We start from the raw sequence: 12,669 nt of genomic DNA on the forward strand, positions 1-12,669 counted from the left end.
CTCTTTTCAGTGCTGAGCTAGCACTTAGCTTGGATCTTCTCATAGCTTCTAGTCATCTGGAAAATAAAGTTTACTCCTGCCTCTCAAGCCCAAGAATCACTCTCATGGTAAAGGAGCAAGATTGTCTATTTAACTAGTTAGATCATTCATTTCAAAGATAACTATTGTAAATGCAAAGCAGCTGCCCAGGCAGAAAGTCAACTTAAAGAACTCATACTTGAATTATTATCTGCTTAACAGGATTTGAATTAAAGATTTCAACTCTGAAGATCCAAAGCAATTTGAATTTCCCTCCTCTGTTACTGCCACTTCATTTGGAAATTGTAACAGGAATTACAAATAGCAAATCGTAAAGAGAGTTGCATGACATTTAAAAAACATTACTAAGAATGGAACCATGGTACAGCTTTTAGAAGTCTCCAGACCAAAGAAGAATACCATGTTAGAGAATTACACATTTCAAAAAATAATCCAATTAAAAAACCTTCATAATTCCCTACCATAAGTATATGACACTTTATTATTATTGCACCCATCTCTCAGTTCTATACTTTTCCTGAAGACAGCTTGGTTATAATACACAGACCCTGACAAAAGCTAATTGAACTAACTTTTTCATGAATCTTTGCACTTAGAACACAATGCAAATAAAAAGAGCAGGCTGACATTTTTCATCTTGAACTTATTTGCTTGTGTTGCCATCACTACCGTAAAAAGCTAAAATATCTCAAAATTAACACATTAATGGAAAACAGAAATCACAATACAACTTCCCTGGTAGGTAAGATGTTCAAGCCACCTTTCTCCAACTACATTCTTATTCCACTATTATTTCTCATTTCAGCATCTCTGAATTTCACAGCAAGATGCTACCTTTGACATCTAAAAGACACCCCAGCAAACATGGCAGTATAAGTCCTGAGACTCTGCAGGGTCTTACATAGTTTAACGTGTGACTTGTACACAGTGTGTGCTGAGCATCTATTTTAGATTTAGGTGTTTCACTGAAGGTGCACAATTCTAAACTTGCTCTTTAGCCTTACTGTAAGAAAAAATCCAATTACATAAAAGGATTATTTAAATAACTCAATTTCTCTATATTTTAGATTTTTCTTAGAGTAAAGATCAATGGATTTTAAGATAAGGGTGGCAACATAATTTTCTTCCTGTCCCTGCCCACCTCCTGCCTTCCCTTTCATTCTTCAAAGATTTATTTGGGCTCAGCAATGGCCAGAACTTGCCTTTGGGGACTTTGCTCCTTCATGAACATTTAAGACTAGTTATTAACAAGCAGCTGCTGAAGTAAGCAACATGCTATAGTCCTGATATCAGGAAAGTATTTTTTATTGCTCTTGCAAAACAAATGTGCTTCAACCTGGCCAATTATAAACCTCTAAAATCTGTAATTCATCTATAGCAAAATTACATCCAAGCAGAATAGATATTTTCTCAGGATTTAAACCACTAAGTATTTACTAAACCCTGGCATGAACTGGTTTCCACTGACCATACAGAATGAAAGCAAGAATTCTAGTATTTCTTAATGTTTTTTCTGTCAAAGAGAAAGGATGCTTGAAATTTAACCTAGAATAGGTATATTTATCATGAGGAATCTATCAGAGCTCCCTGCCCCCAAGGATCTCCAGTTAAAGACTGCATAATTAGGTACACACATAACGAATCTGCTAATGTATATTAAAATAAACAAACAAAACCCCAAACAACCCCCAAAAAAACTTTGTTCTGGATTCTTTCAACTTTTTTTTAGTATGGTATATGATATACAGGTCACTTTTTCCTTTGATCTGCAGTATTACAGGATTAACACAGACCCTGATATCTGTAAAAGACAAAAGCTGATTTTGCCGCTGCTTTCAGTCGCACATGACAGTCACAACCCTTCCTGAAAACTGCTGTTAATCCAAATCTAGCTCAAAGTCCAAAACACTCTTGTGATTATACTGTTATCAGTTTTGGATAGCAATATTCCTTGAGGCAAAGAAATTATTTCCTTTTTGTAAATGATAGTGAGACAGACTATTTTTCTAGCTTTACTCTCATTTAAGAAAGCTGCACTGATCTGTAATGATTAAGGTATAAAGTATGGAAATTTTCTCCCAGATTAATCTTTTCCCATAATTCTAACCAGCCTGTATTTAAAGAATCAAAGTGTTCAAGAGCTGACAGAGACTGAGTGACATTTGCTCCCTGAAATCTCAGCATCTTTTTCTCTTTTCTCAGGCTTCTTGACAGCCATTTCTTCAAAAAAAACTTTGAACCACTGTTACCTGTGACAGCACAGGTGAGAGGACTTAAATTCAGTATTCCAAAGCTGAGAAATTCCAATGCTACTTATTTAACACAGGCAGTCAGAAATCAGAACGCTTATCTGCTAACATGCAACATGAAAAATGTTTCTATTCAACATGGACATTTCTTTTTTAAGGAATAAGACACCATAAAATAAATAAATGACAGCAAAACACAGATTTATCAGATATAGCAATTTACCTTGCTGAGTATTCTGTTCTTGAGTTCGATTCACAGTGAGGTCTAGAGGGCTATCCTGTTCTTCCTGAAGGGAGTTTTCCGTTTGGTTCATTTGGATACTTTTACACATCAGACTTGGTTCAAATGATGAACCATTTCTGTTCTCTTGAATTTTGCTACTTTTTGAAATGTACTCAATTGCAAACTGACGGATCATTTTTTTCATTAATTCCTGAGCAACTAGGGGAATGTTAGGATCACAGTTCTGAGGAAGATCTAGAAATAAAAAACACAGGCAACAGATATATTAATAACCAAACTTAATTACTTTTCTTATAATAAATACTTTGTATAAGCACAAAGATGTGTTAAATAAGTATATGTGCAACAAACATATTAACTTAGATGTCTATCAAGTTTTTTTAATGAGCATTGCTAACTGGAAGTCATTTAAAAGAACATTTAGCACAGATCATTAATTTTTACCTTACTCCTCTATCATAGCATGCAAGTAATAGTATGTGGGGTTGCATTACTTAGGGGACTCAGAATCTGTACTGTTGGCAAATAAGCTGAATTTTCATTTGCAGACTGTTCATTTTCAGTTTTGAAAATATTCTGAATACAAACCATGAAAGTAAAATAAGATCTATGGATTAATACAGAAAGAAGTTACTTTCAAAGAACAACCATAAAAAATTATTTTAAAGTGTAGATATAAAGATTAGTCCTCTTTGTAACATAGAACAGTTGGACTTGGGAGGAACTGGTTTTAAAAAGAAAAAAACAAAACAAAAAGATATGTATTCCACTCTGAGATCATAATCCCCACTGTAGACTCAGGATTGAAATGTCAGAACTGATATGATGCTACTTGAAATGTCCCAAACAATTTGTAGTAATACAAGCAATTGAATACAAACAAAGTTTTAAGCTTTTATTGTAAAATCTTACAGGATTTTTAGGACAATTTCAAAGTGCTTGCAATAAAACACTTGGAAGAAAAGCTTTCTTTTGTATTCTAAACAGTATATCCTGTATAACCTGTTTCTTGCTTGTGTATGTAATATTTCAATGGAAAGAAGTATCTCATTTTAGAAACAAACAAACAAAAAAGGATTAAACATGATATATATGACTTTATTTTAATGCAATATATCAACTAGAAAAGTTAAGCCTCTTACTAAAAAGCACAGCTGAAACTGTAACTGTGAATCACCAAAAAGAATCCTAATAGAAGCAACAGAAAAAACAAAATGTAAGTGCTACTTAGCATAAAAATGTAATTAAGAAACTTAAAGTAAGCTGTGCTACTGCACTGATGACTGCAACACACCATTTCACAAGACAATTGACCATACTCAGAGACCTGTGTTTTTCCTTAAACTGGCAGTAATAGTACTTATTTCACTATCTCGCTCTTCATTCTTTCCTTCAACTCTACACTCCTCTCCACAAAAATATCCTTTTCATTATTTTAACCACTGACCATCCTTGAATTCATAGGTAATGAGTGAAACAGTTTTCAATCAAGAAGGGAGAGGGATTAAAGCAAGCGTGAAAGCAATGAAGAGAATTAGCTTTTAGGTGAGCCCTGATTGCCTGGAGGAAATACCAAAGGACATGGTTCTGTAGTTACTGGGATAATAAAGTTAATCTGAAACAAATAAAACAGATGATAAACTGAGCGTTTTTTTCATGGAAGTGAAGAAACTGAAAGGGCTGGATTGGGTAGATGTTTGCATGCAAAGGGTACATTTCCTAATAGGAAGTTTGGAGGATCACAAAGCCTATTTGCTCCAGCATTTTATGCCAATGAAGCTTTATCCATTAACTGTCAAAAGAGTGACTGCCAGCACTGATCAAGGAATGCTGCTTAGGTTTAGGATGAATGTGTGGAAGATTTTTTTGCTTGTTTGTTTCATGTTTACTTAAAACATATTCCATTTTGAGAATGCATTTTCACCAACAGAGCATTGCAAGGAATTACAAACCTGCACCTATGAGATCTGCTGTCTATAGCACACAAGAGGGCAGCTGACTCGCTGCTCAGATGCTTCCTGTCAAGACCTTTTGGCCAGCCTCTCCATAGTGCATGATGAGGTACGGTGAAGCTCCAGCATTTTTAAGACATCTTGGCTTCAAGAGAACTTACCCAAGGCATGACAAAACAAATCTGCTTATGGTTAAAGCTCTATCTTCCAACAATCTTTCAACCAGATCTCTACCAAAATACCTAAAATTTACAAGTGTTTCTTGAAGAGAGGTATGAGGTAAAATTCTAAATGATGGAGGATACCTACAAAGATCTCTCCCCAACATGTAACCTCCAGGCACAGCAATATACACAGAGCACACCTATTTCCTGATTCCTAAATAATGAACTCAATAAATATTCAACTGGAGTTTACCATCCTAGAGACACACTTAGAAGTAAAAAAAAAAAAAAATTCAACAACAGACGTAAAGTACTGATGCACATGCAAAATACAAGAAAAGAATATGGAAAGTTAAGAGATGAAATTAAATAACTGAATTATCTAGGAACAAAAGTGTTTGCATGACAGGGAAATGGCAGTTCCAGACAATGAAATCTACTGATCAACAGCTTAGCTTGAAAACCCAAAAATTTGACTGCCTGTAATCAGAAACTCATAGAAAATGAATTATACAAAACATTACCAAGAATGAGTAGGGTCTGGAATGACCCTACTTATACAGAGCAATTAATTTGTTGCATGCACACAAGAAAAAACTTCTTTGACAGCTTCTGGATAACAGCTGATCATCAGTGCAAATGTACCTTTAAGAAGCAAAAGACCAGAGAGTACAGGGGACCTACCATTAGCAGGAAAACACAACAGCCTGGAACAGATTTCTCCTTATTAATCATCATCCCCTTCATCAATTATTATAAAACTGCAAGACAACACTAATTCAGCACTGTCAAGTTTTTACTGCCTTTCTACTCCACTTTAGACTCTTTGCACTGGTAATAGTAAAGCATATATTGCTTTTAGACACTTGCAGGAGAAGTCAGCTTTTCCCTTAGGAGCAAAGTCATGTTTTACCTAGTAAGAATAAGAAAGGATTTATTTTTTTGCTCTTATGATAATTTCTTTAGTATTAGTTTAATTTTTTGTAATGATTTCCAAATACTCCCTATGAAGAATAAATGCAGCAGAATTTCTTATATATTCAACTGCTGCAGCTATTGGCAGTTCACAGATTTTAAGTTATTTTACTCTAAAAAGGTAACATGATGAGGGGATGGTGTGTGTGTATCAAAGAGCATATACTCTGAAAGATGTGCTCTCAGGTTGCATTTGAAGTGCTCTTGCTGCTAAATGCATATTCAATCAAAAGGGTTAGACTCAGGTAGACTAAACTTATCTGCCATAAATGCAAAGAGTGTTGCTATCACATTGACTGTTCTGTAATGCAAATCATTAACTTGTAAATCGTGGTGGAAGTACCTTGGGAAGGCTCTAGTAAAACTGCTTATTCAAAGTAAGGTCAAAGCAAGTTCTGGATTTTACCTAGTTAGGTAAGGAATACTTCCATGGATGGGAGACTCTACAACCTCTGGGTGGCATGTTCTACTGCATGCCTGCCCTCATTTTTCCTTACATTAAAAAGAACCTCTCATTTCAACTTGTTTACAGTCTGTCGTTATGCTGCTATGCACCATTGTAAAGACTTTGACCCTGTCTTAAAATTAGAATACCCTGAGTTGAAAGGGAACCACAAGGATCATCGAAGTCCAGCTCCTGGCCCTGCACAGGACAGCTCCAAGAGTCACACCATGTACCTGAGATTATTGTTCAAATGCTTCTTGAATTCTGTCAGGCTTGGTGCTGTGACCATTTCCCTGAAGAGCCTGCTCCAGTACCCAACCACCCTCTGGTGAATAATGTTTTCCTAATATCCAAACTAAACTTCCTCAGGCACAGCTTGGGACTGAGGTTGACCTCAGGTCTTGTCACTGGTCACCAAGAAGAGATCAGTGCCTGCCCCTCCCCTTCCCCTCAAGAAAAAGTTCTAACTGCAATGAGGTCTCCCCTCAGTCTCAAGCTGAAAAAAGCAAGTGACTTCAGCCACTCCCTGTATGGCCTCCCCTTAAAAGCCTTCACCATCTTTGTTGCCCTCCTTTGGACCCTCTCTAATGTTTAATGTCTTATACTGTGGTGCCCAGAACTGCCCCAGCACTGGAGGTGAGGCTGCCCCAGCTCAGAGCAGAGCAGGACAATCCCCTCCCTTGCCCAGCTGGCCATGCTGTGCCTGATGCCTCCCAGGACAGGGCTGGCCCAGCTGGCTACCAGGGCACTGCTGGCTCAGCTTCAACTTTCCATCAACCAGGAGCCCCCCAAGTCCCTTACTGTAGTGCTGCTCTCCAGTACCTCAGTCTGTTCCACCCAACATGGGGAAGTACTTCACCCATCCTGTGATTCATAGTGGTAATTTCCCACTACACATGAGAAATTTCTAATTAGCCATATAAAATTTTAAAACACAATGAAATGTATTTTGGGCAAGAAAGGTATTATAACTCTGAACTTAGTATCACTACCAAATATTTCTTAATTGTTATCAGCAGATGGCACCAGATATACTTGGTATGACCTGAATAGGTTTTTTTCCTAAGATGTTTTATTAGGAGTTGTGACTACAGGAAAAACTTGCAAAGTTTTAAATTTGCATGCCTACATCTGTTTAAATCCCCGTTTTTCACAGTCATTATAAAATATAAGGCGGCTATATTTAGTCCATGTATAATGTATAATTTAAACCCAGTAAAGCAGTCTCTAAAGGTCTGCAGACCTGATGTTATTAGGATAAAAGACTGAATCTGTATGATGTAATCTGATATTTTCTGCTTTTGATTGTCAAGGTAACAGTCTGAATGCAAGAGAAGAGAGTAATTATCTAATGTAATTATGACTAATTGCAATGATTTATTTTAATTAAAAGCTCATGTTTAGGATTAATACTTCCTCAGTTTATGTGCTGCATGAGCTTGTAACTATTCCAATTTGTACTGTTAACTATTCTGCACATTAACATTATGTGTGATCACTAGACTGCAATGTCTATGGTGACAGATTTGACTGCCAGGACAATGAACAATGAGTTAAAAGCTCCCAAAATAGTGTTCCACAACAGTATTCCATTTATTGAAAACCAGTACTTTTTCACTAAATACTCAACCTTATGACTTAATTTGTCTTCTGACACAATGCCAAAAGGCAGTGAAAAGCAGCAGGGAATAACAATCCCCCTTGTACCTGCAATCCAGTTGTGTGAGGAGCAGGACTAAGAACACATGATCGCTTCTCAGTGTGCTTCATAAATTCACTGCATAAATTCCCCCTTTTCACAAAAAGGCCACATTTTCTTTTTAACAACCCCACCTCAACAGCCACCAAACTGTCCCAGTGATGTTCTTAGTTCTACTTGTAAAATTGTTCAGGTCGCTGTCAGGTCATCAGCACGTTACAACAGGAATACAACTATTTATTCTGAGGCATATATCATGATTTGTTCAGTTAACTTGACCGACCAAACAACAGAAGGAGTAAGTTAACTCTTCTGTTCTCATAAACACTTCACCTTTTTTCTTCCTCTACTCAGGTTGCAATGTTCACTATTCTATATCCAGTCATATCTCTATGAATCCTTGTAAATGTAGTAGAAATGATCAAGAAATGCAGAATCAGTGGAGAGAATAACACTGGCAGGTAGGTGGCCAACACAAAAAGTGTCTCCTTAAGAAAGGAGTGAAAACCCCACTAAACATTCTTTCCTGATGAAGTTTAATATGGACAGCAAAGTCCCTCTGTCACTTCTGTCACAGAAGTTTACTGCACAGACAGTGTCAGTGATTACAGAAAACCATCCAGATTTTGAAAGGACAAACTAGATTTCTTAAGATTAATAATCAGTAGAAACTGCAGGTTTTGGATGAAGCAGTGTGTGCAACTCAAAACTACACCTCAGAAAGTAACACTTTTTTTTTTAGTCTGAGATAATGTGTGCATGACTACATTGACATCGGTTTGCTAAATTAAATATACATTGTCCAAGATGCATAACCAGCTTGTGACAGCTACGCAACTGAAAGAAAACTACAAAAAGAACAGAAGAACTCAAAGTTAAATACAGGGGTGTGGTGTGGTATAAGAAAGCCACATTTATGAATGGAAATATTTTAGAACATAAAAAGGATATCTAGAAGGATAGTAAAGAGCTTTAAAAAGGAAAATTACTTTGGGATAGGAAACCTAGCATTGAAAATACTTGACAGAGCAGTGCAGAGAATCTGAAAAGATTCAAGTAAATCTCAAACATTCTCTCTATAATTTTGTGCCTAAACCTTAACTTCTACATTAACTTCTCATGTCTCAAGTCATCTCTTGATGGATCATCTATCCTGAAAATAGAACCTGATTCACAACCGTTTTTATTTGGTTTTGTTTAAAGAGGTCACATTAATATTGTATGGAAAAATGAGCTTCTAAGAACACACAACATGTATTACTAGAAACACAAAAAATTATTAGTTTATGAACAAAAAGTCTGATCAAGCTTTTAAACAACTGTGATTCTGCAATATAACAATGATCACATGTCACACTCTATAATAGTCATAGTAAAAAAGACCTATATATATTTTTAAAGTGTACTGTGTTCTTCCCTTAACAAAACAGAACAGCTGAACTTCAGCATTATGTAAGTGGAAAAGCACCAATCTAAGTCTACTCTGCTTACACCACCAAAAGGATAAAGGGAGATGTCATACTTGGGAAGAAAGTATTTGGATTTCAGACACATTGTTTAATGGCAACAATCAGTGTTTGATGACAAGGACGACTTTGGATTTGCTGACATGTCTGCTGAGCACAGTACTTTCCTACAGACAATTGACTACAAAACTGATCTCTCACTAATTCATAATGAAGTTGGGCTCCTAATGGGAAGACCTTAGTTGTTTATAGCATTTCAAGAGTTTACCCGTTTTGGCAGGAGTTTTATCATCTTTTGTCCTATATTTTACAGACAAATAGTCATACATTAATGTCTGAAGTCTGTCTGCTCCAGGAAAAAAAAAAAACAAAAAACAAACCCAAACCCACAACCAAATCCCCTCAAACTAGTCTGCAAATTAAAAAAAAAACCCATATATTAATTTCTTCAAAAAAAAAAAGATTAATGGGACCAAGAAATGAACTCTCTAATTTGCTCAATAATCTTAGAAGTTGTTCATAGAGGCCTAAATTAGCTACAATAGCAAGAAAGTAGATCATCTTCAGGAGTTTGCAATCCAAACAAATGTTACTCCATTTTAAAGACAGTCAGCCAAGAATTCTACAATTTTCTAAAAATGAAAGAACATCTGGTTTGGGACCAGGTATAAGAATTATTCCTTAGCTAAACAATTACTGGATAGTTTTTTTATTCCTTTCTTCCTAAGTTGATACTTGAACTCAAAAACCTACAAAAATTCAGAAAGCAGAGTTGGGATTTTCTTAGTAAAACTCTTCATCTTCCTCCTAAAATCCAAACCAGTTACTTGAATACCTCTTAAATTGGTTTCACATGCCCTTTACTATTTTCTTCCTTTTCACTTCCCATAATTTGAACAACTTTAAAGACTTTGCTAAAACCTGAACTGAAGCAAGAGTCTTAGTAAATTCTTACCCAAAAATACAGAAGTACTTCAGAGAATCACAAAAACAACTGGAAGTTTCATCTTTCAATAGACAAAACCTCTTTAACCTAGCATTACTGATGTGGCAGATCAAACCAGAAGAAAATGCTAAAAGCCAAATGTTCTTTGTGTAAAACTTCACTTAGAAGTCATTCACTCCACTAAGGTGAGGTCATGCCAAGTTTCACTTCTCCCATGACAGAAATTCCTCTCAAGGAGTATCAAAAGAGATCATCTGCAGAAGGAGCATAAAGCAGGCAAACACTGAATAACATTGCACACATCAAGACCAAGAAGAGATCTGACAAAGTAGAAATTTGAAGGAATTAAAATATCTGCCTAGGGAGATGCCACACAATTGGGCCTGTGATGAAAATATAATAAGACTTTAAGAAGTAATAAGGTGCCAACTTCATTGGACATTTTATTTCAAATGGAAAATAGCTGGTTTGGAAGAAAGCCAGGAGTCCAAAGGATGTACTCAAAATGCTGTTACACTCCATTTCATTTCTTTAAAACGCAAAAAAGCAAAACATATACTGAGTAGACAAGTCTGTACAGAAAAAGATTTTACATACCCCAGGTTCAAGGGCATAATAATCTCTCCTGCTACAGCAATTTAAAAGGGAGAAAACTAACCTTGCTTTTTTCCCCACCTATGTGAATAAGAGGCAGTGTCTGACTAACTCTGTCAAAAGCAAGAAAGAGCTGTCACTGTAGCCATACTCAGCTATTCTGACATCCACATCCACATACTAAACCCAAGAAAAATCTGTAAAAATTGTAGTTACTGCATTCACAGTAACTTCATTCACATGAACTTAAGGAAGAAAATGAGTATTTCTGTTTTTGTTGACAGTGAGTAAACCAAGTAACATTCATGAACTAAGCTGACTGCTCATTCACTCATGTACTGCTTTATCTTGATGAATGTCAAAGAACAAGAACAGTCAAAGAATTAATGACCTACTAAATACTATATTTTGACAAGAAGTGTTAACCTCCAACTTTCATGCCAGAAGATCCCAAATTCCATTTTGCAATATGTAAAGCACATTCTCTTGTCTAAAGTGCCTTTCCCACTGAAAACCAGAAGTGAGAATTTAGGAACAGAAAATATTTAAATGCTTAGAATTCCAGAGAAGGAGACCTGAAGTTGGCATGAAAACAAAGTAGCAGCTCATGGTAAAAAGAAAAATCCAATACAATTTATGAACTGGGATTCATAAGAATGACATAATGCAGGAGGACGAAGAGGAATGGCAATTCGAAGAGGAATGGAAATCACTTCATTTGGTGATTCAAGTAAGAAAAAAAATAAGGAAAATCAAAATAATAAAAAAGAGAAAGAGCAGAAACATCTATTTCAGTAGTTAAATAAAAAAATACTTAGGAAACAAAATTAACCCTGAATAATCTGACTCTTCTAGATTTTTTGTCACATTTCATAATACAAAAGACATGCTTTTATTACCTTTCTTTCGAAAGAGTGCATTTAGATAGTTTTCTGCTTGGCATTCAATCTTATCAGTGTTGGACTGGCCCTGAGATGACAGTTCCTCTGTAGGCGTTGACTGTGAAGAACCGAAAACTGATGCACGATCCTAGAAAACATATGAAGATCATAGCATCTTTCAGAAGTTAGTCTGCTGGTAGTAAAACATACAATTAAATTACTGAGCTATTGAATAGAATAGAACTACTAAAATCAAACTACCTTGCGTCAACATGCAGAATTAACTTATTTGCAAAATTCAATTCTCTGACTCTTACTTTCATACCAAAAAATTAGTGTTGGGGAGTAATGCTTCATATAATGCTCATACTTACACTGGCTGTTTCTTTGTGTAAATTACAAAAGGAACATTTCTCATCCATAGACCAGTCAGTTAGCTCTTCTGGCTCACAGTCTTAAAGGAAGAAAAGAAAGCTAGATGTTTTAAACAAGAAAAAATGGATTTTGAGAATAACACACACTTCCTAAAAGTCTTATAAATAAATTCCATTACTAATATGATACATATTTATTGGTACAGTGCATTCAGTCACATTCAATTCTTCAGATGTTTTCAAGCTCTTGTCTGCCTTTTACAGCTCAGCTTAAAAATAGCAAAGAGTGCCTTCCTTCAACGAAAAGGTAAACTTGTGTAATTCAATTGATTATCTGTCATAATTACTGGAGGCATCTGAATGCTGCTAAGAAAGCTCTGAATTGCAGACATCATTCTTTTTAAATGAAGTGTGCAAACTTGTGGTAAACTAAGCTAAGAATTAGGATATGGACTCCCCACCATGTGAGCTAAATGCATTATACTTATAGTATTTAATTTATTTGATATCATTACTATAGGCAAATCCAAGCCTTATACTCACTTGTAGCACTTGATTTATCTAGAAAAGTACCTTTATATGTTTTTTCAGAAAATGTACTTTGGTCTAGAGGGAAAGCAGGACTTAAAGTTACATTGCCT

At 35.7% G+C, this 12,669-nt stretch overlaps 1 protein-coding gene across 14 annotated transcripts in view; it reads right to left on the bottom strand.

Moving 5' to 3' along the window:
• Nucleotides 1-12,669, bottom strand: part of LCORL (ligand dependent nuclear receptor corepressor like) — an 81,528-nt gene that overhangs the window by 37,252 nt on the left and 31,607 nt on the right. For all 14 annotated transcript variants that reach the window (XR_010998588.1, XR_010998591.1, XR_010998590.1 and 11 more), the window contains 3 exons: nucleotides 12,029-12,108; nucleotides 11,673-11,802; nucleotides 2,512-2,766 (listed from right to left, as the gene is read on the bottom strand). Coding sequence is in view for 11 of the 14 variants with exons in the window: in XM_068188756.1 (XP_068044857.1) it covers nucleotides 2,512-2,766; nucleotides 11,673-11,802; nucleotides 12,029-12,108 (465 nt within the window). In the remaining 3 variants the exon portion in view is untranslated. The remainder of the gene's footprint in view (nucleotides 1-2,511; nucleotides 2,767-11,672; nucleotides 11,803-12,028; nucleotides 12,109-12,669) is intronic.

This window comes from Anomalospiza imberbis, chromosome 4 (assembly GCF_031753505.1).
Source record: "Anomalospiza imberbis isolate Cuckoo-Finch-1a 21T00152 chromosome 4, ASM3175350v1, whole genome shotgun sequence".
NCBI lineage: Eukaryota > Metazoa > Chordata > Aves > Passeriformes > Viduidae > Anomalospiza > Anomalospiza imberbis.